This window comes from Harpia harpyja, chromosome 11 (assembly GCF_026419915.1).
Source record: "Harpia harpyja isolate bHarHar1 chromosome 11, bHarHar1 primary haplotype, whole genome shotgun sequence".
NCBI classification, from domain to species: domain Eukaryota; kingdom Metazoa; phylum Chordata; class Aves; order Accipitriformes; family Accipitridae; genus Harpia; species Harpia harpyja.
In genome coordinates this window covers 2,224,616-2,247,520 of record NC_068950.1, presented here as the reverse complement: position 1 = coordinate 2,247,520, position 22,905 = coordinate 2,224,616, and the positions used below count along the sequence as shown (strand labels likewise).

The following is a 22,905-nucleotide window of genomic DNA, read 5'->3' as shown; positions in this document are numbered from 1 at the left end:
CTACTGCCCCTCACCTCCTCCGGGCACGGGCTCCACCGCCCTCCTTGGTGCATGGATGCTGCAAGCCCCTCAGCCAAACAAGGGGTGAAAAGGGCTTTTTCAACCAGCTCCCGCCGTGCTCCCAGCCTGGCGGAGAGCCTAGGACTGGATCTGGGTGCAGCATGAGGCCACCCAGGGAGCTGTGGGAGCACGGAGCCTCGCCTGGTTCCTATCGACCTGCCGGCACGCAGCCCCTCTCCGCTGGGAGAGAGAGGTGGGATGCCCGAGCACCCACCTGCAAGGCAGGGATGGGACAGAGCCACCCGCCTGCCCGTGCGGCACCCGGCACTCCCGGCCAAGCCCTGGAAACCAGCTGGGCTGGGAAAGGAACATCCAGCTCCCATGGCCTCACTGCCGATGGGGGAGCACAGGGCGGGCAGTGGGGTGAGAGCTGGCGGGGCCCCACATGCCAAGGCAGTGCCACGGGTGGGGACGTGTTTGCAGATACAAATCACCGTTGGGAGCAATGCGGAAGAGAGGGGAGACCGGGCTCTGCGCCACGCCAAGCCGGCGATTAAATATTTACCTTAGCCGGTTGTGTTTGCCAGTGATGGATCGACGTTTCCAGGGAGGAGCTCGCTTTTGTTCAAAGACAGAGCAGGGCCCTCCCTGCTGCCCGGCAGGAGACAGGGCCACCAGCCACACCGGTCCCTGGAGCCACTGGCCTGACCGGCACAACCATGGCTCCCCTGCCAGCAGCATGGTAAAAAGAGGCGCTTACAAGGCTCACATTTTGGGGGGAACAAACCAGGTTTAATCTCTGGAAGGTGAAGGAAGAAACCGAAGGACCCCGGCGGCTGCCCTGGGGGTTGCAGTGCCCGCCGGGGCCCAAAGTGCAAAGTACAAACACAGCATTTCGAGTGCTGATCACAGAGCAGAAACGCATCTTTCTGCCACAGGAACGCGTGTGAGTGCACCTAGGTGAGGCTTGTATTAAAAAGTGAGCTACAAAAGGCTTTAAAAAGCGAACCTATCCCCAAATAAATAAACCACTGACTCGTGCCCGTGCTGTGCCCTGGTGCCTGGCCGCACTGAGGTCCCTCGTGCTGGGGGCTGTCACCAGCACCCTTCACGCACCTCGCCGTCCCGCCGTGGGGCTGCTGTTCTGCAAGGGGCCAACTGGAGAGACGCCGAAATGCTTTTGGCTATGCCTGGCCCCATGGGGGACCTCCTCCTGGAGCCCTGTGGGGCATGACGTCCCCAGGGCTGGGATGGGGCAGGAGCACAGTGTCCCCAAGCCCTGTCTGAAGGGGACAGGGACCTTTCCCAGCAGCTGTACACAGGGATGCTGGGTGGGAGCAGGGAACAGTTGCTGGGAGAGGGCGAGCAGCGTCCTGGTGCCCATCAGGACCTGCCCAGCTCCTGCATGGGGACACGCTTTGGGTCCTTCCACGTCCCAGCGGCCACCCCGGTCCCTGCGGTGCCAGTGCTCTCCACTGCCAGCCCACTGCCCCCAGCACTTGCCAGGGCAGCGCCCGGTCCCACGTCCCCACAGCAGCGAGGGGACCCACCGGCCGGTGCCGCTACGTGCTCAGGGGCAGGAATGTGACGTTGCCCTCTGTGTCCAAGCACAGGCCCTGGCTGCCCTCGGGCCCCAGCACCGAGCACCCGCCGCCACCGCCATCCTTCGGCAGCGTCCCCTCCAGCGCCCGCCGGTTGTCCACGTCCCTGGGGTGGGTGACAGGTGAATCTTGGTCCCCAGGGCCGGGTGACAGATGCTCGGTGTCGGCCAACTCTGAGTCGTCTGTGGCTGGTGTCTTGGAGCCGCTGTTGTCATCATCCAAGGGGCTGTCGGCCGCTTCCAGCTCCGTGTCCGACTCACCCTCCTCCTCCAGCGTCAGCTCGAACTGGAACTTGTCGGCGGTGGCGGGGGACGCTCCAGGTCCCTCGGGCGGTGGGGACGGGCTGCGCGGGATCATGCTCTGGTACCATTCCCGGTTGTCCTCCAGCGTGTCCAGGATCTCCTGGGCATCGGGGTGCACCAGGTCGGCCCACGTCTCCCACAGCGGGTGGGCGATGAAGTCGATGAAGCCCACCTGGGGGAAGACAGACCTGAGCCCCCAGCCCGACCCTGTGGCCTCCCCCCCAGCCCCACGCCGCTGCCCCACCTGGGACTTCTCCACAGAGGCGGTGTGCTTGTCGCACATGGGGCTGATCTCCATCCCTTTCTCCCGTTCCCAATCGCCTTGGCGGAAGAACTCCACCATGATGCGGTCGGTCCATTGCCGGTACAACTCCAGCGGCTTCGTGGGGTTGCTGAGGTCGGCGCAGTGCACCATATTCTGCAGGACCTGCGGACACAGCCACGGCATCGCTTACCTAAAGTCCTTTGTCCCCCAGAGCCACCACCCCTGCGCCAGGAACCCCCTTGGCCATGGCTAACTGGGGTTGGGAGGGGTGGTGGCACCAAACAGGACATCCCGGCAGCCCTGGCTGGAGCCAGGGCCAACACCTGCAATTCCAGGAAGGTTTCCCCACCCGTGTCCCCACACCCACCTGGATCCGGTCCGAGTAGTTGTCCAGCAGCAGCACCCCCAGGCTGGTCACCTTCTTGGTCTCCACCATGGTTTTCAAATCCGCCAGCAGATTCATGTGCTTGGACATGTCCGTGGCCAGCACCTGGGCAGGGCAAGGCAGGAACAGGGCTCAGCCTGAACCCACCACAAAGGCCCCCCAGCTCAGACCCCCCCCCCCCGACCCCGTACCATGTCGATGACCATTTTGCGGAGTGACTGCCTCTGCTTCTTGCTCAGGTTTTGGAAGATGTCGCAGTTCTCCTCCTGGAGAAGCTTGAAGCCCACGGCCAGATGGTGGTTCTCCAGCACTGAGGCGTCGTTGTACATCAGCGCCAGCTCCGAGTCTGCGAGATGGCACCGGTCACCCCAAAGTGGCTCCTGGATGCCGGGGTCCCCCGCGCCCCCCCAGCTCCATCCCTGCACCCTGGCTCACTGGTGTTGATGAGGAACTGGTTGGAGACACCAGGATGGTCAACATCATGGATGGCGCTGGCAAAGATGGCAGCCATGATCTCCAGGTCTGTGAAGACAGCCTAGGAATGGTAAAAAAAGGCATTGCAGGTGTGTTATGGCCCCGCCAGACACACTTGGTGGCCTCGGGTGACCAGGGCCCACCTCCAGCGCAGGTGTGGAGAGGAGGACATGGGTGGACTGAGCCACGTCAGCGGCGTGGATGTTGTTGTGGTAGGCCACGTCAGCGTGGTAGTGGTCCTCCAGCGTCAGCATGTAGGTGATGAAGGTGTTGACAGGGATGCGGAAGGTCTTCATCAGGTCGCGCTCCTGCAGGGAGGCGGGAGGTGGCTCGTCCCCATCCAGGCACGGGGACGGGGACGTCCTGTTGGGATGCTCACCTGGAAGATGCTGTACATGATGACCGTCAGCGGGCGGTTGCCCGAGTACTCGGCGACTTTAAACACATTGAGCCCCCACTTGTTGGTGTCCTCCAGCTCCTGGGGACCAGAGGGACAGACGTCCATGCGGGGCCAGCGCCGGCGACCCCACAGTCAGCCGGGTCACCCACGCTGGGGCCCACCTTGGCCAGCAGCCCCTCCTGGTCCGTCCGCACCCCGAAACGGGGGATGCCGGCAGCGGTAAGGCTGGAGCCGTGCGTGAGCTTCCTGACGCCGCTGATCTGGGACATGGGGCGCTTCCTCCGCTCCTTCTCCTTGTCCTTGGCCAGCGCCGAGGGGATCTCCACCTCATGCTGCTTGTCTGGGCCGGCATGGGGGGCCGTGAGCAGGGTGGGAGCCTGATCCCACTCGCCCTCCCCAGCATCCCTCTCCCCGGTCATGCCGATGATGTCAGCTGGCACGGATAGCACCGCGACACCATGGCAACGGGGGGGGGGCTTCATGGGGGATACCCAACGCTTTCCCTCACCCCCCTGCAGCAGGCCAACCGCCTGCCATGGCACCCAGACCCTGCCCTGGGCACCCCTCGGGGCCACAGGGACAGCCCCAGTGCACCAGTATGCACCAGTATACACCAGCATTCCCAGCCAGGATAAAGGCCATGACACCCCCCAAGGCAGCAAATCCCATGGGGACACCTGGGAAAGCCCCCCCCTCCACTCCACGCATTGAATTTCTTTGCAAGAAGCAAGCAGCACCAGCCGCTGGCACCGTCCCAGTGGGCACCCAGTACCACAGGATTCGTGCCCAGCTAAGCCCACCCTGCTGCCGGCAGAGAGGTGACACCAGCGGTGTCCCCGGGGTGGGGGTCCTCACCCAGGAAAGTGCTGGAGATGTACTCGGAAACTTGGTTCCCGGAGCGGCTGGTCTCCGAGAGGTGCGTCAGCTCCCGGTTCAGCATCCTTTTGAACTGCGGGCAGCAGGCAGGGCTCAGCGGTGCGGGGGGCAAGCAGGACCCCCTGCTGCCCGTCCCGGGGGGGTCTGTGGTACAGGGATACCCCCCAGGGTGATGGGGGACTCCGTGCCAGGGACCCTTACCTTGTTAGAGGCCATCTCGCTGACCGAGTGCCTGGTCTGCAACGTCTCCAGCTGGTCCAGGCACCAGTCCAGCTCCTCCAGGGTCTCCCGCGAGAGCTTCTGATGGGCATCTTCTGCCAGGGGCACCCACCGGCTTGGCAAGGGGTCTGCCAATGGCACGGCGACCCGGCACGGGGGCACACGCAGGGTCCTGGCCACGGCGCCCCGAGCCCCGGCAGTTGGTTGTGCCGCACCGAGCCGGGGGGCTCACCGGCTTGGCTGCTCACATCACCCCCTGAGCGGGGCGGCCGGGGGCACAGGGGGATGCGGGGCACTGGCCGGGGCTGGGGGCCGGGGTCGAGCATCCCCGGGCAGCGGGTCTCAGCCCTGTCACACAATCCTCATCGTACGGCAGCCCCGGCACACGGCGTGCCATGCCGTCCCCGTGGGGTGACGGCCAGCCCCAGGGCAGCCAGGCTCCCGTGGGGCCCCGCTCACCGCCTGGGTTTTATTAATGGAAGGTTTGACGTCAACGGGAGCCTTTCCACCGCCGCCGCGGCGCGAAGGGCGGCCAGGCGGGAGGAGCTGCCGAAAACCAGACATGGATCCCAAAGGGCAAAGCCGCAGCTCTGCCCCCCCACCCAGGGCCCAGCGGGACCCATCCCCGGGGATATAGGGACAGACAGCTCATCCCAAAAGCATCCCCCCCATCTTCCCCCCCCTTCTCCGGCACTCACCGGCAAGGCTGGCCTTGCTCCCGGAGGGCAGGCTGCTGCTCGACGCTCGCCTGTAAAAACACGGAGGGGCTGAGCGACCGGGACCCCCAGGGCAGCGCCTATCTCTTGCCACGGGTCGGAGTCCCCCACCCAGGTGAGACCCTCGCCCTCGCCATCCCACGGCCGACTCACTTGTTGCCGGTGCGGTCCTGGAGGTGCGTCAGGTTGCTCCGGACGGTGCGGAGGCTGGCCAGGACCTGGGAGGCGAGAGGGGACTGGGGCCGGCCGGACCACCCCGGGACACCCACCCCGGTGCTGGGTGCATGGCCGTGTCCCCTCCTCGCCGGGGCGTGGGGACAGCACCTACCTGGGCAAACGGCGTGACGATCATGTCTTCTCCATGCCTGCAGGAACAAAGGGAGCATGAGCCTCAGGGAGGGGACCGGGGGTCCCAGGGGAGTCGGAGGGGGGGGCGGGACACACTCACAGGTCGCTGGCGATGGAGGAGTTGCGGGACATGGCTTTTGGGGACAAGTCGTAGTCGCTGTCGGAGCGGTAGAGGAAGGACTCGCGGCGCTGGCCATGGGGGAAGGTGCCTTGCAGGACCAGTCCCGCTCCCGGGCTGGCCTGGGGGTCCAGCGTGCCCCGGCCGGCGGGGCCATTCTCCAGGTCAAAGCTGCGAGGGGAGAGGGGACGAGGCTGGCACGGGGCGGGTGGCCTGGGGACCTCAGCCAACGGGTGCGGGGGCACAGCCCGGGGGATGCCGCCAGGTTTGCCAGGCTCTCCGTGCCACCGTCCCGCTCAGCCCAGTACGCCCCGGCTTGGTGGCCCCTGCGGTGACACCGGCCACTGCCCAGCCCGGCCCCACTGGTTCCTTCACCCCGGTGCTGAGAACAGGCACAACTCAGTGCACATGGACCCCCTCAGCACCCTGCCAGCACAGTGGAGTCTGGGACTGGGGACACTGGCCAGCAAAGGCAGGTTGTCCCATGTCACCCAGGTGGGACAGGACCCCCTGCCCCGACGCCCCCGGCTCCAGAGATCCCGGGAAGGGCTGGCCCCTTCCCCTCCCTGTCCCCAGCACCACAGTCCCCGATTGTCCCGAGTCCTCGAAAGTCCCGAAGCCTCCATCAACCCTGGCTCGGGGCACTGTGTCCCACAGAGGGGGACAGTGTCCCTGCCACGGCACAGAGCCAGGGGACATCGAAGGACAGAAACCGCCGGGAAAACCAAACCTTGGCCCTTGGGGACGCGCTGGTGGTGGCCTGGGGACACCCCAACCAGAGCCGCCTGGCAGCCACACGGGTCTGTGGGGGGGACAGGGGACAGGGACAGTGACCCTGCGGTGTCCCCGTGGTGGCCACGGCCGCCTCACCCTCCTCCTGCTCCGCTGGCCTCGGGGTCATGGGAAAGACTGCGCGCAGGGACGCGGCGAGGGCCACCCGGCCCCTGTCCCTTCCTGCAGCCGCCACCGCTGCGGGGGGACGGGGACGAGCCACCCCGGTGCACTGGCTGAACTGGGAAAGCGGGGGGTACCACTGGGACCACCCCATCCCCATCGCGCCGCTGGGAACTCGGCACCTACCCGATGCAGGAATGCCTCCGGGACGGACACCGATTGCCCGGCAGCATCTCCCCACTTGGGCAACGCCGCCGGTAACCCCGATCCCCGCGGCGTGGCCGTCCCCAGCAGCGGCAGTGCCAGCCAGGCACCGCGTCATACCGTCCCGCAGCCCCTTGTTTTCCTGCCTCTGCTTCACGTCCCCGATGGTACCGGGGACACAAAGCCGCATTGTGGCTCCGACGGCCTCGCTGGTGAGGCCCGTGTCTGTTCCCGGCCCCGTGCCACCACCTCTGACCCCCCCCTGCCACCCCAGGGGACAAGCCCGAGCCCCCGGGGAGGGCAGGGGGGGACACGAGCCCCCCACCACAGGGCTGGTGCCGAATTAACAACCCCCCCCCTTTTTTCGGTGACAGGCTGTCAGCATTAATAACCGCCAGGCGGTGCCGGATGGCGGTGGTGATGGGGGGGAGGCCGGGGGCCGCTATAAATAGATGCTGTTGCTGCTGAGGAGGGATCTGCTGATCCCCACGGCGCCCACGCAGGTGGGGCCAGCACCCACTGGCACACCGGGGTGTGGGCAGGGGGGGCACCCCAAAACAAACCCTATATAACTCCAGTGGAGGGGGGGGGGGCATGGTGAGGTGCCCGGCTGTGCTGCGGTGGGTGGTTTGGTGGCTTGCTGTGCCGGGAAAAGTCCCTCTCCCTCCCCGCCACGGCCCCCCCGCCGCTGTGGGGCAGACGCCCGTCACATCTGCCAGGTCCCTGCCTGGCCATCGCTGCAATGAGTGCACCAGTGCTCAGCCACGCTCAGCCGGCGGCTCCCCCCTGCCTGGCTCAGCCCCCGGCTTCGTGGTGACCCCCGCTGTCCCCTGCTCATCCCCCATGTCCCCACAGCCCTGGGAACGTGACACAGCGGTGGGGGGGGGGTCCACATTGACCCCGTCCCGGCATCGCAGCCCGGTGCCTCCTCCCGCCCGCCCGGGGCCGAGCGTGGCCCCTTGCCGGGGACCCGCCGGCGTCCCCCCCCTTACCAGAGGGGATGCGCCACGGTGAAGCGCCGCTGCAGGCGGATGCTCTGGTTCATCAAGAGTTTCCTGAAGAGGACGGGGGAATTGTGGGGGGAATTGCAGGGAGATGCCGCCGGTGAAGTCCCCGGCGAGTGGTGTGCGGTGGGCAGCATGGCGCAGCTCAGGGACCCCTGGCACGGCGGCGAGGCCACGCTGCCCGCCGGTGCGGAGCAGGAAGCGTGCGGCCGTCCCAGCCCCTGCCCCGGCGGCCCCGGGAAACTTTCCATCCCCCTCCCGCCCGCGCCTGGGAAATTAAACAACTGTCTGGCTCCGGCAGCCGGCACATGGAATGGGTCCCCCCCGGCTGCATCGGCCCGGTGTGCACCCGGCTGCTCGGGCACGTGGTCCCTCGCTGGCCCTGTGCCACCGGCCACCCTGCTGTCCCCGAGGTGGCAGCTGCTCCCGAAAGGGCAGGGGTGCTCTGTCCGGACACACAACGGCAAAATGCCACGCTGAGCGCCGAGCGACCCGGACATACGGAGTGGCCGTGCCGTGGTGCCACCGAGGGACATGGCTGAGCCTGGAGCATCCCGGACACACAGTGTGGACACGCCACGGTGCCACGGAGAGACACGGCTGAGCCTGGAGCATCCCAGACACACGGTGTGGCCGTGCCACAGTGCCACCAAGGGACATGTCAGAACCTGGAGCATCCCTGACACACCGTGTGGACACACCATGGTGCCACGGGGAGACACAGCTGAACCTGAAGCATCCCAGACACACGGTGTGGCCGTGCCACGGTGCCACCAAGTGATGTGTCTGAGCCTGGAGCGTCCCAGACATGCGGTGTGGCCGTGCCACGGTGCCACTGAGGGACCTGTGAGAGCCAAACCCGCCCCAGGGCTCACATCGTGCCCCCAGCCCCTCCTTGCTGCTGTGCCGAGCCCCCTCCTGGGGCCGTGCCCGGTGGGGACAAGGAGCAGCAGGATGAGGCCCGGCCGGTGGCAGTGGCACCCGTGGGGGAGCCACTGGCCCGGCTGTGGGAGCTGGCATCTGCCCAGCCCGACGCCACGGCCCCGCTGAGGCAGCTGGATGGATACCTGCTGTTCCCGACGGCCACAAAAATATCCAGCAGCTGGCAGGGACCCAGGAGGGACGGCAACGGGCCCCCCCCTGCCACGGCAGCACCTGCGGGGACCCCGAAACCCACCGGATAGGGGTCCTGGTGGAGGGGTCCCCCTCGCTTCCGAGGGACTGCAAGCACGATCATGGGGACATCAGGGCAGAGGGACACCAGGGGACAGCGGGGTGGGGGCAGAGGTGGCCCCCCCCCAGGCTGCCTGGCAGCCAGCAGTCCCTGGGACAGCCGGGGCAGGACTGGCCACAGGACAGCCAGTCCCCGTCCCCAGGACAGCCAGTCCCTGTCCCCTCCCGGGCTGCGGCTGTCCCCGCCGGACACGTGTCTGTGCAGGGGGTGGACAGGGAATGACACCGGAGCCAGGTCCCTCGGCCGTGCCAGCCCCTTGCTGTCCCCACAAGCCGGGCTGGGACACGCACAGGGAGTGTGTGTGGGGGGGGAATGGCCCAAAAATAACCCTGCAGCAGCACAGCTGGGGCTGAGCCACAAGCAGGAGGGACCGAGGTCATCTCCAACCAGGGCCAGGCCAGCCCGGCTGGGACAGGGGATGGGGACAAGGAGGGGGTGAGGAGGATGAGGACAGGGGATGGGGACCAGGATGGGTGATGGGGACAGGGTGACAGGCATGGGGGTGATGGGGACGGAGGTGATGAGGATGGAGTCGGTGGAGATGGAGGGGACATGGGGGACAGGGACGAGGATGTTGAGGATGGAGGTGATGGGGACAGGGTGACAGGGATGGGGGTGATGGGGACGGAGGTGATGAGGATGGAGGGGACGGGGACGGAGGGGACAGGGACAGGGCTGTTGAGGATGGAGGGGACGGGGACAGACGCTGATCAGGACGGACATCCCGGGGCCGGAGCAGCGGCGACGGTGACAGAGGGGTTTGTCCCAAGCCCAGCGGTGCCGCAGCGGGTGCTCTGCCGGTGCCGGTGCCGGTGCCCCGGAGCCGCTGTCCGCCCGCCGGTGCTGAAACCGGAGGCGGTACCGACGGCAGCGACCCGTCCGGTAACTCCATCCCGGTACCACCGGAGCCAGCAAACACCTCCCCCCCCTCCCCGTTCCACTCTTACCGGGGGGGTTCGGATTCGTCGCCGCTGCTGGGGCCGCTCTCCTCGATGGTGAAGACCACCCGGGTACCCTCGGGCTCGGGACCGCGGGCCGCCTCCGCCAACCGGCATCCCAACGGCGGCAGCAAGGGGGTCCCGGAGAAACGCCGGCGGACGGCGCCTACCGCCGGTCCCGGTCCCGGTCCCGGTGCCGGTCCCGACGGGGCGGTATCGGTGGCGTCGCGGCAGCGCTGTGGGGAAACGGGGCGGCGGTGAGGGGCGCGGGTACCGGTACCGGGGAGCTCTGCAGGGTGCTGCTGCCCGGTGTCTTGTGTGTGTGTGTGTGTGTGTCCCCGCAGCACGGGGGTCCCTCCCTCCCCCGGGGACCCCCCCTCCCCATCACCGGGCGCCGGTAGCGCGCGGGCTCCCCCTGCCGAGCACGGTGCCGCGCTGCATCCCGGGGGCACCGGGGCCCGGGGGGGGGGAGCACCGGGGCCGGGGAGGGGGGGACACCGGGGCCAAGGACGCAGCCGATGTACCGGGAGCGGCTCGGTCCATAGCGCACGGAGCCGCCGGGACACCCCCCGTCGCCACCGGAGGGGACACCCCCCCGGGACTCCACCGGAAAAAAACCCGGAGCCGGCGCGCAATTACACAGAGGTGACTAATAATTAACCGCCCATTAAGGGGATAATTAACTCGTGCTGAGCGCCGCCATCCCGGTTATTGCTGCCCGGGGGCCCGGCGCTCGGACGTTCGTACCGGGGACACCCCCTTCGGGAACACCCCCCCCCCGGTCGTGTGTCCCCCCCCGCCGGTACCGGTCCCGGTGCCGGTCTCACCTCCGCACCGAGGAAGGGCAGTGCCGTCCGGCTCCGTCTCATCGCCGTCCCTGCGGGGGGGGGGAGCTCCGGGAGCCACGGCCGGTGGGGGCTCAGCGGCAGGACCCCCCCCACCCGGGGCCAGGACACGGGGGTTCCTCCCGCCCGTGATTTACGGGCACCGGGTCTCAGCCGTGGCGGCTGCCCGGGCTCAGCCCCCGCCTCGGGTTTCAGGGCTCCGCACAGCTCCCCCCCAAACCTCCGGTGCCCCCAAGGGCTGGATGAGGATGGGCCACCCGGGGGACGTAGACCAGAGGCCACGGGGATGGCCCCCCCCAGCCCGCAGCACCCGCCACACCGCGAACCCGCTGGCACCACGTTAATGATCAACCACGGGCACCCGTTACCCACCGTCCCCGGGGAACCGGGGCACACCGGGGGTGGCTCAGCCGGTTGTGTCTACGGAGCCCCCCCGTCCTCTGGGGTTGAGCCCCCCACGTTCCGGCCGGCACCGGGAGCAGCCTTAACCCAAGGCCGGGGGATGCCAAGCCCCAGCACGGGGGTCCGTGTTGCCACCAGCCCCCCACCCTCGCCCGCAGCCCCTTACCGGTGCCCGGTCCTCGCGGTGTGCCACGGTCCTCGCAACGTGCCGCGGCCCCGGCCGAGTGCAACGGAGCAGAAGGAAGGCGACGTGCGTGCCTGGCCGCTCGCTCCCTCCCATCCCACCCCGCCGGGGGGGCTACGCGGCCCCCACCACCCTGCGCACCACTGCACCGCAACCCGCACCCACCCTGTCCGGCCTAGGGGCACCCCAGGGTCTCCAGCCCGGTGTGGGGGACCCCAAAAACTGTCAGGGCCTCCCCCCCGGGACCGGGGGGGTTTTCCCAGGCGAGGAGCAGAGCACAGGACAAGCGGGAAACCAGAGCCAAGGCAGCAGCTTCTTTATTCAGCCGTGTGGGGAGCCTGGGGGGCTGTGGTGGGGGGGGTCACCTGGGTGCGTGGTGGGTGATGGGGGACCCTTCTGTCACCTTGCTCTAAGGAAGAGAGAGAGCAGGGTGAGCACCCACAGCCTGGCCCCACTGCCCCCCCCGCTGTTCCCCGGGCCCCCCCTCCGCGCACCATGGGGACCTCGTCCAGGTGATGGAAGCTGGGGGTCCAACGCCGGCACAGCCACACCAGCAATATCGCTGCTCCCCCCACCAGTACGCAGACGAAGAGGCAGATGACGATGACCACGCCGGGGTCAGGCTTGGCAGGGGGCTGCGCTGCAGGGGTGAGATGGGCACCCCGTGACCCCCCCGGCACTGCCGAGCCTCGTGCCCGGCCTCCGAGCACCACGCCGGCAGCTCTCGGGGCGAGAAGGGGGCTCAAGACTGGCTCCAGCTCCCCCCACCACCACCATCCCACCCCTCACAGACCTGGCACCCAGCTCCCGTGTCACCTCCACCCACGGGGGACCAGCCTGGGGCCCCCCCACCCTCCCTGGCTGGGGTCCTGCTATACAGAGGCTGGGGGAGAAAGGGGGAGCTCTCAAATCCCCCCCCCCAAGGAGGACAGGGCAGCCTAGGGGAGCTCTGGGCACAGCCCCTGAGTGGGGGGTCTAGGGGGTACGCGGGGCTGCTGCCATGCCCATGGCCACGGGCAGGTTTGGGGGCTCCCTGCCTGCACAGTGCCCCCCCAGCCTGGCTCTCACCTGAGTTGCCGGCTGCGGTGCTGGTGCCGATGACCGGCGGTGTTCTGGAGCTGGTGGCCAAGGTGCTGCTGGGACTGGGGCTCACAGTGGGCGCTGGCGAGCTGGGAGCAGGAGGGGGCCCGGAGGGCCCAGGTGAGGTCGGGGCTGGCACTGCCGTCGAGCTGGATGGATGCCCTGTGGCCGGAGAGCTGGGTACAGTTGGGTGGGATGGAGACGGTGCCACGGTCGTGTTGGGTGGAGATGAAGGTGTTGCTGAGCTGGGTTTCGTGGATGGAGACAGTGCCGTGGTCGTGCTGGGTGGAGATGAAGGTGTTGCTGAGCTGGGTTTCGTGGATGGAGACAGTGCCGTGGTCGTGCTGGGTGGAGATGAAGGTGTTGCTGAGCTGGGTTTCGTGGATGGAGACAGTGCCGTGGTCGTGCTGGGTGGAGATGAAGGTGTTGCTGAGCTGGGTTTCGTGGATGGAGACAGTGCCGTGGTCGTGCTGGGTGGAGATGAAGGTGTTGCTGAGCTGGGTTTCGTGGATGGAGACAGTGCCGTGGTCGTGCTGGGTGGAGATGAAGGTGTTGCTGAGCTGGGTTTCGTGGATGGAGACAGTGCCGTGATCATGTTGGGTGGAGATGAAGGTGTTGCTGATCCTGATGTCATGGATGGAGACGGTGCCACGGTTGTCCTTGAGCTGCTTAGAGACACTGTGCTGTTGGCATCGATGCCATGTCCTGTCTCTGAAGTGTGGAGGAGAGAACTGGTCGGCAAGGACACGGCAGCGCCCTGGTGGGTGGGGGGGGACGGACAGGCAGGGCTCCAGAAAGGGCAGTGGTGCTTGCCGCAGCTCCCAGCCTTGCGGTGCTCATTTTCCAGGTGGTTTCACCATACACAGAGGACCAGAAAACTGGGATTTAGCCATTATCAGATCCCAGAAATCCAGGAAGAGCCTCCCAAGCTGTTGCAGCACGGGCACAGCGCCGCCAGGGATGAGCAGAGCAACGTGGCAGCGGCGGGCATGTGCCACGGCACGGGGACATGTGCCAGCCCAGCACTCGCGGCACCCACTGGACACCCTCGGGGCTGGGCCGTGAGGGGGGCTCTGCCGTGGGCACATGGGACACGGCAGCATTTGCTGGGCAGTGCTGGCAGTGCCCTTATCCGCCAGAGTCCTGTTTGCACAAGAGGAGGAGCGGGTCCAACCTGGCCCCACCGGGGGACACCAGAGCAAAATACCACATGGCAGAGCCAGCACCCAGCGCCAACACCCAGGGGGACCGGCATGGCTGAGTGCTGGGGGTCCCCACCGCCACCAGGGCCACCGGGACAGGCCGTTCCCACCCAGTGCCACCTTATGCCGGGATGGCGGTGAACCCAGGGCCAAGCACCCAGCGTTGGGTGCCAGCTTCCATGCCGAGACAGGTGAGCCGAGGCACTTTGGGGTGCAGGGTGGGGGCTGCTGAGGACCCAGGCTGGAAACAGGGGGAACACGGTGCAGGACGGCCACCAGCCGCACAGGGTACCGAGGCCCTTTGCCCCCAGAATGCCAAGGCGGTGCCGGAGCACCCACGCCACCGCGAGCGCCAGCCGGCCCGGCCGGTTTGGCAGCACCGGGGTTGTATCCTGTCCCACGGCGCTACCAGCCGCGGGGAGGAGCAGGGTGCTCGCCTCCAGCCTGGTGAATCCCTGGGGGTTCAGTCCCCGATGCCCCCCCAGGACCCCCGGGGAGTGGGTGCAGCCCACCCCTGTGCCACACGTCCCCGGCTGCCCCACGTAGGGCTGGATCCGGCCCCACTGCAACCCCCGGGCCCAGGCTGAGTGGGACAGGACCCCCCCCGGTGACCCCCACCCTCCCTCCCAGTGCCCGGTGACCCCAGAGCACACTGAGCCCATCAGTGCAGGGCATGGGGGAGCACACGGACACCCCCCCTTTGCTCCGTACCCCCCAGACGCCCCCCACCCCGCTGCCCGGTGCTGCAGGGCTGGACGGGGGAAGGCCACGGACCCACCTCCCGGTGCCACCGGGAAGCACACAGCCCCCCCACACACACTTCCCCGGTGCGTGGGGTGCACAAACCCCAAGTGACCCCCCTGGGACCACCCGGTGCCCCCCCCCCCCGGTACCTGCAGTGAGCAGGGCAGAGGCACAGCAGAGCAGCAGGAGGAGCGGGCCCCGGGCCATGCCGCCGTCCCGGGGCCACGCCGTCCGCCCGCCGACTTTATCTGCCCCGGGGGAGGCGGGGGCGATCCCGCCCGCCAACGCTCCCTGCCAGCTCCCGGGGCCGTGCCGCAGCCCCGGGGACCCTGCGGACCCCGGGAGGAATCTCATCCACCCCCCCCCCCCGGTCCGGCAACACAGACACACAGGCACACACCGTGCCTCAGTTTCCCCCGGACCGTGAGGCCACCCTGGGCACCAACCCTGCCTGCATCACCCCGACGAGGACAAGGGTCAGGGTGGGGACACAGGGATGCTGGGGGGGGGGGGGGGAAATGTGGGGACAACGGGATCTGGGGACATCGGGATTCAGGGACTTGGGGACACAGGGACCTGGGAACGTGGGCATGAGGGGACACGGGGACACCGGAGCTGCTGCTGGAGGCAGCCGTGGGGCTGCGCTGGGGGGGACCGGGGGACACCACCCCGTCCGTCTCCGTGCCGAAGCAACACCACATCCGGGGCGCAGCACGGCCATGCCGGGACAGGGCTGCTTCCGTGCGGCGGGGAAGGGCGCTTCCGCACGGCAAACCGCAGCCAGCCCGGCACTGTACCGGGTCCCCGGGGAGGCCACGCTCTCCCCCGCCACCACCCACGGCAGGGCCCCAGCACGCCGGGCTCCCTGCCAGCAGGGCGATCCTGGGTGTTGGCACGGTATGGCACAGCTCGGCACGCCACGGCTGAGAACAGGCCAGAGCAGGCCAACGGCTGCCAGGCCGATCTCCCTGCCGTCGAGTGCCACCGTCCCCAAACGCTCCAGGGAAAAGAGGGTCTGTCCCTTGGGTGCCGCTCGGTGGGATGGAGCAGGGACCGGGCCTTGCAGGTGGGGGACGCGGAAGAGGACGAGGAGCAGCGACCGTGGTGCCGGGAAGCGAAAGCCGGTTGCCGAAGTCTGGGGAGGAGCTGCGGAGGCCCAGCCTTTGCTGGGGCCCAACCGGGGCCCGTGGGGTGACCCCAGGGTGCCAAGGCAGTGCATGTGTGTGTGGGGGGGTGGTGTTGGTGAACCCCCCCATGGAGGCACCAGCTGCCCCCCCCCAGGGGTCTGGCAGGACAGCAGCCAGGACAGAGCTGCAGCCAGGACCAGCAGCTGGGTTCCCCTCCCCACCTCCCCACCCACGGGGACCCCCAGTAACCCCAAACACCCCCCCACCCCCAAGGGACCCCCAGTAACCCCAAACACCCCCCCAAGGGACCCCCAGTAACCCCAGGACCCCCCCCCCAACATCCAAACCCTCCCCTACCACCAGATGAAATCCCTCCTCCCCAACACCCTCCAGCAACCCCAGAGCCCCCCCAGCACCCTCCTAACCCCCCTCGCACCCCCCCCAGGGTCTCCCAGAGCCCCCCCCCCCAGGGGTAACCCCCCCTCTCCCTCCCAGCACCCCACACCCCGACCTCCCTCACCCGTCCCCGTCCTTCCCCCCACCCGCCCCAAGATGGCAGCCGGCCGCGCCGCTTCCTGCCCGCGCCGCCGCGCCAGGCTCCGCCGGGCCCATCCGTTCCTTCCCCCCCCCCCCCCCCAAAAATCAACCCACCCCCCCCCCCGCGTCGCTCCCCTCGGCGCAGCAGACAGCGAGAAGCCGGTCTCCGTGTCGCGGGGTTTTACTGGGGCCTGACTGGAATGTCTCGGGCGCGGGGGCCCGCCAGTCCCGGCGGGGGCGCGGGTGGGGAGTGTGTGGGGGGGGGGGCGGCTCGGGCTCCCCCTCAGTCCGTTCGCTGGGCAGCCCCCACAGCTTCCCCCTCCGCCATCCCCCACCTCAGGAACACCGTCCTCTCCCTCCCCTCACCCCCCTCAAGTCCGTTCGCGGGGAAACGTGAGGGGAATTCCCCTCGGTCCCCCCGTGGGGGAGGCGGGGGGGGGGTCAGTAAGCCGGCACCTGGTGCTGGTGCTGGGGCAGGAGCTGGCAGCCGCTGTTGACGTGGCTGAGGACCTTCTGCTTGAGCTGGGCGACCTGCTCCCGGAGCAGGCTGGCGGTGGAGGCCAGCTCCGTGTTCTGGCTCTTGAGGCTCTTCACCTTCTCCTCCAGGCGGGAGATTCGTTCCAGCTTCCTCTTACGGCATTTGGAAGCGGCGATGCGGTTCCTCAGCCTTTTTCGTTCCGCCTTGATACGTTCCTGCGTGTCCATATCGATGGGGGAAAGGGGTGGGCTTTCCCCAAAATTCGGCACCTCCGGGACGATCTGAGGTTCGTCCTTTAACGGTGGTGGCGGTGGAGGAGGTGGTGGAGGCGGCGGCGGGGGGAGCCGCGGAGGAGGCGCGGCGAAGGGGCCGGGATCGGCGGCGTAGCTCACCGCCGGGTAGCTGCTGAGGTTGGCGTACACCGGAGGCTCCGGGGCCAGACCGGCGGCGGGCAGCTCGCCCGCGCCGCTGCCTCCTCCTCCTCCTCCTCCACCGCCGCCGCCGCCTCCTCCGCCGCCGCCGCCGCTCCCCGCCGCGCCGCCGCCCAGCTGGTTCTGCTTGTGCAAGTCCTCCAGCGCTTTAACGAACCCCTCGGCGAACTCCTGCTCCTCGGACGCGGCCGTTTTGGGGTAGAGGAACTGCCCGCTGGTCGGGGTGGTGGTCACCAACCCGTTGGACTGGATGATGAGCCGTTCCAGCTCGGGAGACGCCAACTTCAGCAAACCCAGTTCGGCCGAACCCAGCAATCCCGCCGCTTCACCGCTCGCCGAACCCGGTGCTTTCAAAGCCGCAGCCACCTGCTCCGGTAAGGCCATTCCGAGAGCGTCCTTCTTCATCATGCTGCCGCCGCCGGGGAAGGGCAGGAGGAGCCCGCTGCTACCGGAGGACGGGGCGAAGCCGCTGCCGAGGCCGCTCAACACATCATCATGGTAGAAGGGTGTTTCCATCCTCCTCCCCCGCCCGGCTGCGGGGGAACGGGGCCGGGGCGGGGGGAAGAGGGGGGGGGGGCGGTGAGGAAGGAAAGAAAAGGAACGGGGCGACCGCCGCCGCCGCCGGGGCAAACGGGAGGGGAGGGGGAGGGGAGGGGGGGGAAAAAAGGCGCCGGTAAGCACCGGCCGCGGCCCGGCTCCTGCGCGCGCGCACACACGCGTCTGCCGCCGCCGCGGCCCCCGCGCTGCCTTAAATACGCGGCGCCGGCGCGGTGACCTCACCGCGCCGAGCTCCTATTGGTTGCAGATGACGTCCTCGCCCGCCGTCCTTTGCATAAAGAAGGGGAGGGGCCTCCGCCCCGGGGAGGCGGCGCCACGCCCACCTCCTGGCCCCGCCGGTCGCCCCGGCGACCGGCGGGGTAAACGGGACAACAGCGCGAGGGCCCCTGGGCTGACGTCAGGGGCGGGGGAGGGGCGGTCACGTGGCGCGCCGCGCGCCCCGCCGGGGCTGATGGGCACAAAGGGAGGGGCGGGGCCTCGGCGGGCACCGGGAACCGGGCACCGGGAACCGTCTGGAAAAGGGCGCGATAAATCAATAAACGCAGCGGGCCGCCCCGGCGGGACCCTCCGGGGGCGGCCAGGACGGGACACACCAACCCCCCACCCCCCCACGCCGTGGGCCGGACCGGCGGCTACACCGGCAGCGGGGCTGTTCGGTACCCGGGCGCACCGGGGCCTGCCCACCCGGTCCGTGCCCCGGTGGGACGGAGCCGCCGTGGCGTGCATGACCCCGGCACCTCCCTTCTCACCGTGTTCCCCCCCCCCGGCACCGCAGCCCCGACGTTCGCCGCCGGTGCGTCCCGGTAGCACCGGGGACGGTGGGGTTTGCCCAGCGAGCACCGGTGCGCGCCGCCGCGTGGCGGGTGGCCGACCGCGGTTCACCGTGGGGGTCACGCCATCGCGGTTTACCGGCCTGCTCCCGCTGGGCCCGGTGCCACGGCACGGTGGGTCAACCGGGCCTGGCCCCCCGCCATGGGCCCCCGCTCAACCGGCAGCGGGGAAGGAGTTAAGCGGCGGCAACGGCGGCGGCGGCGGTGGCGATGGCGCACGTCACGGCCGGCCAAGCCCGCGGGCGGCTGAGGGGGTGGATCGGCGTCAGCGGCTGACGTCACCACCGATAACCCCCCGCACCGGCAGGATGCGGCCCCCGCGGCGCAGGCCGAGGGGTCCCGGCACTGCTTGCCCCCCCCAGACCACGCGGTGCACGGCAGGACCGCAGGGACGCCGGGGCCGGGGTGACGCCGAGCCGCCTCTAATTGCAGCCAGATGGTTCCAGGCCTGCGCTAACGAGGGCGATAAATCAGCGGTGGCAGCCCTGGGGGGGGAGTGGGGGGCCCGGTGGCACCCCGTGCCGGCGGTGCCGGTGCCACGTCGGCCCTGTGCCCTCTGCCCTCCCGGTGCGGGCAAGGGCAGCGAGGAGCCCGTGTCCCGGCATGCCCGACCGCAGCCGACTGGCACAGCGGGCCACGGCGTGGGGACGGCACGGCATCGGGGACGGCACACGGCACAGGCCACGGCACAGCTCAGCCCTGGCTGCAGGGAGGCCGCAGGGGACACGGGTGACAACCAGGACGGGGCCGGGACACGCGGTGCCGGCGCTGGGGAAACCGAGGCACGAGACTGACGGCGACCTCCCCTCCCCCCACAGCTGCAGTTAATTAAATCCCAAATAAACTCAGTCGATTAAACCTCAAATAAACCAGAGCGTGACCAAGCCCCATGCCTGGTGTCCTCCCATCCCCGCCAGCCCCGGTGTCCTGACCCAGGGAGGGTGGCAGAGGCGCCGGTGCCGGTGCCGGTGCCCTCGGCGGGTCGGGCCGGCGAGGAGCTCCCAGGTGAAGCCGCCGTCCATGTTTCCGCTGCAAACCCGTCATTAGGGGTGCGGCCGGACCGGCAGGTTCAGACTTTCCGTCCTGACGAAACCCGGCCAGCGAGGGACAAGGACTTGGGTGGGGGGGACACGGACACAATCACACAGACGGGGACCGGGGCGGGGGGGGCAGCTCCCTTCACCCCGACACCGCACAGGGATTCCCCCCCCGCCCCGGGCTGGGAACGCACCCGTGGACACGGCTGCCTGCACCCCACGGTCACTGGTGTACGCCCCACGGGCACCCACGTACGTGCTCCTGCCCGCACCCCCATGTGCCGTGTGTGTCCCGTCCCCCCCCGCCATCGCAATCCGGGCTGCGGCGGGACGAAATGAGAACCAGCTTTGGCCGTAGGTGCTTTAATCGGTTGCAGGGAGGAACGAACCAGCCCCGGGGCCTCCCTTGGAAGAGCGGCTGGCCGGTGGCCAGGGATGCGAGCCACGAGCCGCGCTCCGGCCGGGTCCAGCCGCCGGCGCCTGCCGGCAAAACCCCACCGTCCCCCCTGCATCTCATCCTGAGGGTCACAGCACCCCGGGGTGCTCACGCTGTTGTGTGTGTCCCCCCCACACACCCCACGTGCTCCCACCCTGTCACCACTGGTGCTCATCCCACACGTCCCTTGTCCCCAAACCGGAGACACCGCAGGTTGTCTCGCAGGTGGCAGCCCGATGCCCGCGGCGAGCCGGCATCTTCATTTTCCTAATGAGCGTTTAATGAGGGTCATGATTCAGCGGCCCCTTCCGCCTGCCGGGAGGGCAGACCCGTGGGGAGCACGAGTGGGGCGGTCCCCGTCCACGGAGCCGGTGGCGAGTGCCACCATCACCTCGGCTGGGGACCGAAGCTGCTATTCCCAGAGGCGTCGGAGCCCGGCTCGGCCCCGCGAGCGCCCACTGAGTCACGCTGCGCCTTGCCACCTGCCAGCCGGGCTATATTTACCCCGGAGCAGGCAGCAAGGATTTCGGATGAACCCACGCCGCCGCCGGACCTCGGCGAGGCACGACAAGCCTCGAGCGGGGCCACGTTCACCAGAGCATCCTCGCACCTCCCGGTGCGGCGGGTCCCCACGCGGTTCCTGCTCTCCCCATTTCCTCGGCCCCGACGGGACCATTCCCTGAGTGCAACTGGTTCCATTACACCGGCAGCACCCGATCCCGCTCCGCCGCTCCAGCCGGGAGCCGAGACAAGGTGCCGCGCCGGCGCTCGACACCCACAGCTCCGACCGAGGACGTGGGCAGGACCCAAAGCAAGATGCCGAGATGCCCACGAGTTACCGTGGATGCACCCGCATCCCCCTGCCCTCCCGGCACACCGAGCCTCCCCCCAGAACGGGAACAAGCAGGAGAGCGTTTGCCACCCCGGGATTTGCACCCCGGGCACCGGGCACACAGGGGAAGCCGCCTCTTAGTCATCGCCACAGGGAGGGAGAGAGGAACCAAGCCGGGAAAACAAGAAGTCGCCGGCCGCCAGCGCCTGCCCCAAACCCACACAGGTCCCTGAGGAAGCCCCGAGGGGCCGCGTTGCCCCCAGACACAGGGGCCTCCAACAATCAAAAACAAGAACTTAAAAAAAAAAAAAAAATAGAAAGAAAGAAAGAAAACACGTTTTAAAAGGAAAAAGGAGGAGGAGGAGGGTTTGACGTGTATTTTTAGTTGCTTAGCGCAACCCTGAAATATTTCGGCAGCCACTCCCTCCGCGTCGCAGGCGGCTGGTGTGTAACTATTCCTGTGCTGCCTCCCCGGCGAGGCACAGAAGTTATGAGTCACCGTGGGGCGGCCAGCAGCGCCATGCCACAGCACCAGCGCCGGAGACACGGCCCCACGGCTGCCGGAGCTGCCACCAGCTTGGCCGCCATGAAAACGTCAGGGGGAAAAGGAGCAGGGAGGGTTTCCACGGTGGCCTTTGCTTGGTCCCCCCCAACCCAGCCCGTCTTTCTGGCCGGGACACGTTCACCCTGCCAGGCTGCGCACACCCACCCACGCCGGCAGCAAGGCTCAGACCTTTTTCCTCCTCTCTGGTTGTTGCTTTTATCTCGCTCCTCCCTGGTTTGGGTTGCCTTTTTTTTTTTTTCAGCCGTGGCTCGCCTCCCCACACCCCTTGCTGCGCTGCTGTGGGGCAGGGCTGGAGCACACGACAGCCCCAGACACCCATTTTTGGGGCAGAAAGGCCCAAAGATGAGTGTCGCATCAATGCCCAGGCTCGATGCTGCTCTTACACGGAGCCATCTTCCACCCAACCTGCTGCCGCGTGGGGCCAATTGCCCTCACAGGGGCTGCGCCGCAGCGTGGGACAAAAATTTTCCTACAGAGGTGGAAAAAGGAAGGGGGGAGACAAGCAGGGAAGGCTGTAATTAAACAAAAGCAGAACTTAACGAGCTCCAACACCTGACCCCAGAGCTTCGCCAGGAGATAAGGCGTACTTGGAGGACTCTACCCTGAGCCGAAGCCAAAGGTCCCATTGTTGCGGTGAAGATTTATCTGGCCAGAACAGACCTTAAATCCAGACAGCGCTGCAGTCGTTTCCTTTTTCACCAGGGCAGCTGTAACACATGGAGTTTCTGTGGCTGGAGGGACTCGAAAGGGAGGGAGCAGGTTGGGAAGGGAAAGTCTGACACAGGGCTCAGCTTGGGCTTTGTTAAAATGCCACACGGGTGTTTACGTTGAGACCGAGTTTCCAGGAGGGAGGACACGCGTGCCCTGTTCCCATCGCCTGGAATTGGCTCCTTGGCAGAAGCCGGCTCACCCGGGATGGGGATCGAGCGCCGGCGCTGCCGGTTAACGCCTCGCTGAGGAAAGGTGGCTGCTATTAGAAACCAAAGGTTTAGCCCATCTGCTTGGGGATTTATTACTTATACCTGGGCTCGAGCAAGGGTTTAGGCGAAGCCGGCTGGCTGCGGGAGCGTATGCGGGGTCAGGCAGGGCTCAGCGCCGTTGCAGACAGAGAGAGGGAGTCGTTTTGTAGAGGTTGGCGATTTATTCCTACTCACCACTGCGCACAAGTTCTATAAACGTTAAAAAAATAAGTATATATAAAAGCATGTTCTTTACTCATTTTCAATACCGTGGTGATGGCAGAGAGTAGGCTTCAACATGGGAATCAGTTGTAAAAAACAAAACAAAACAAAACACCTGTTCGGAGCAAGTCACAATATCAGCTTTTCCCATAAAATTAAGCTATTTCATCCATTCAGGGGGTTGAGGCACGGCCAGAGCCTCTTCCTTCCCCCCGTGCCCCCATGCAGAGATTTAGTTCAGATCAGCCTGGATATTTTGCGGGTGCATTTTGCTCATGGGACCCTGCACCCCATGGGATGGAAGACTGGAGCAACCCGACCTGGGAATTCACAGGAGCTTTCTTAGTCTACAGGAAGGACACGCTCACACACCGGTCTTTGTCCCCAGGGAAAGATAATCGGTGACTAGAAAAGGAAATGGCAAGTACGTACAGTGAAGTCAGTCACTGGGTACCAGA

The 22,905-nt window shown here is 67.6% G+C and overlaps 3 protein-coding genes across 9 annotated transcripts; all 3 read right to left on the bottom strand.

Annotated features, from left to right (window-relative positions):
- Positions 1-770: 770 nt before the first annotated feature.
- On the bottom strand, positions 771-11,450 carry PDE4C (phosphodiesterase 4C). 7 transcript variants are annotated; one of them, XM_052800888.1, is made up of 17 exons: positions 11,392-11,450; positions 10,806-10,855; positions 9,988-10,214; positions 5,687-5,875; positions 5,567-5,603; positions 5,392-5,456; positions 5,221-5,270; positions 4,505-4,650; positions 4,283-4,376; positions 3,589-3,767; positions 3,407-3,505; positions 3,171-3,335; positions 2,989-3,088; positions 2,745-2,899; positions 2,536-2,658; positions 2,148-2,330; positions 771-2,075 (listed from the first exon to the last, which is right to left on the bottom strand). In XM_052800888.1, the coding sequence occupies exons 2-17, from the start codon at positions 10,845-10,847 to the stop codon at positions 1,563-1,565; spliced, it is 2,367 nt and encodes a 788-aa protein (XP_052656848.1). In that variant the 5' UTR covers positions 10,848-10,855; positions 11,392-11,450; the 3' UTR covers positions 771-1,562. The 7 variants fall into 7 exon arrangements, with proteins under 7 accessions (XP_052656848.1, XP_052656850.1, XP_052656849.1 ...); XM_052800890.1 differs by lacking the exons at positions 9,988-10,214; positions 10,806-10,855; positions 11,392-11,450 and adding an exon at positions 7,795-8,278; XM_052800889.1 differs by lacking the exons at positions 9,988-10,214; positions 10,806-10,855; positions 11,392-11,450 and adding an exon at positions 7,795-8,081 and having other exon boundaries at positions 4,505-4,617.
- Positions 11,451-11,707: 257 nt separating this feature from the next.
- LOC128147810 (mucin-2) lies at positions 11,708-15,774 on the bottom strand. Its single transcript, XM_052800893.1, has 4 exons — positions 14,585-15,774; positions 12,478-13,200; positions 11,904-12,049; positions 11,708-11,818 (listed from the first exon to the last, which is right to left on the bottom strand). Exons 1-4 carry the CDS (start codon positions 14,787-14,789, stop codon positions 11,771-11,773), a joined length of 1,122 nt encoding a protein of 373 aa, XP_052656853.1. The 5' UTR covers positions 14,790-15,774; the 3' UTR covers positions 11,708-11,770.
- A 490-nt stretch (positions 15,775-16,264) lies between these two features.
- Positions 16,265-17,695, bottom strand: JUND (JunD proto-oncogene, AP-1 transcription factor subunit). The gene has a single exon (XM_052802241.1). The coding sequence runs from the start codon at positions 17,522-17,524 to the stop codon at positions 16,541-16,543; it is 984 nt and encodes a 327-aa protein (XP_052658201.1). The 5' UTR covers positions 17,525-17,695; the 3' UTR covers positions 16,265-16,540.
- Positions 17,696-22,905: the final 5,210 nt, after the last annotated feature.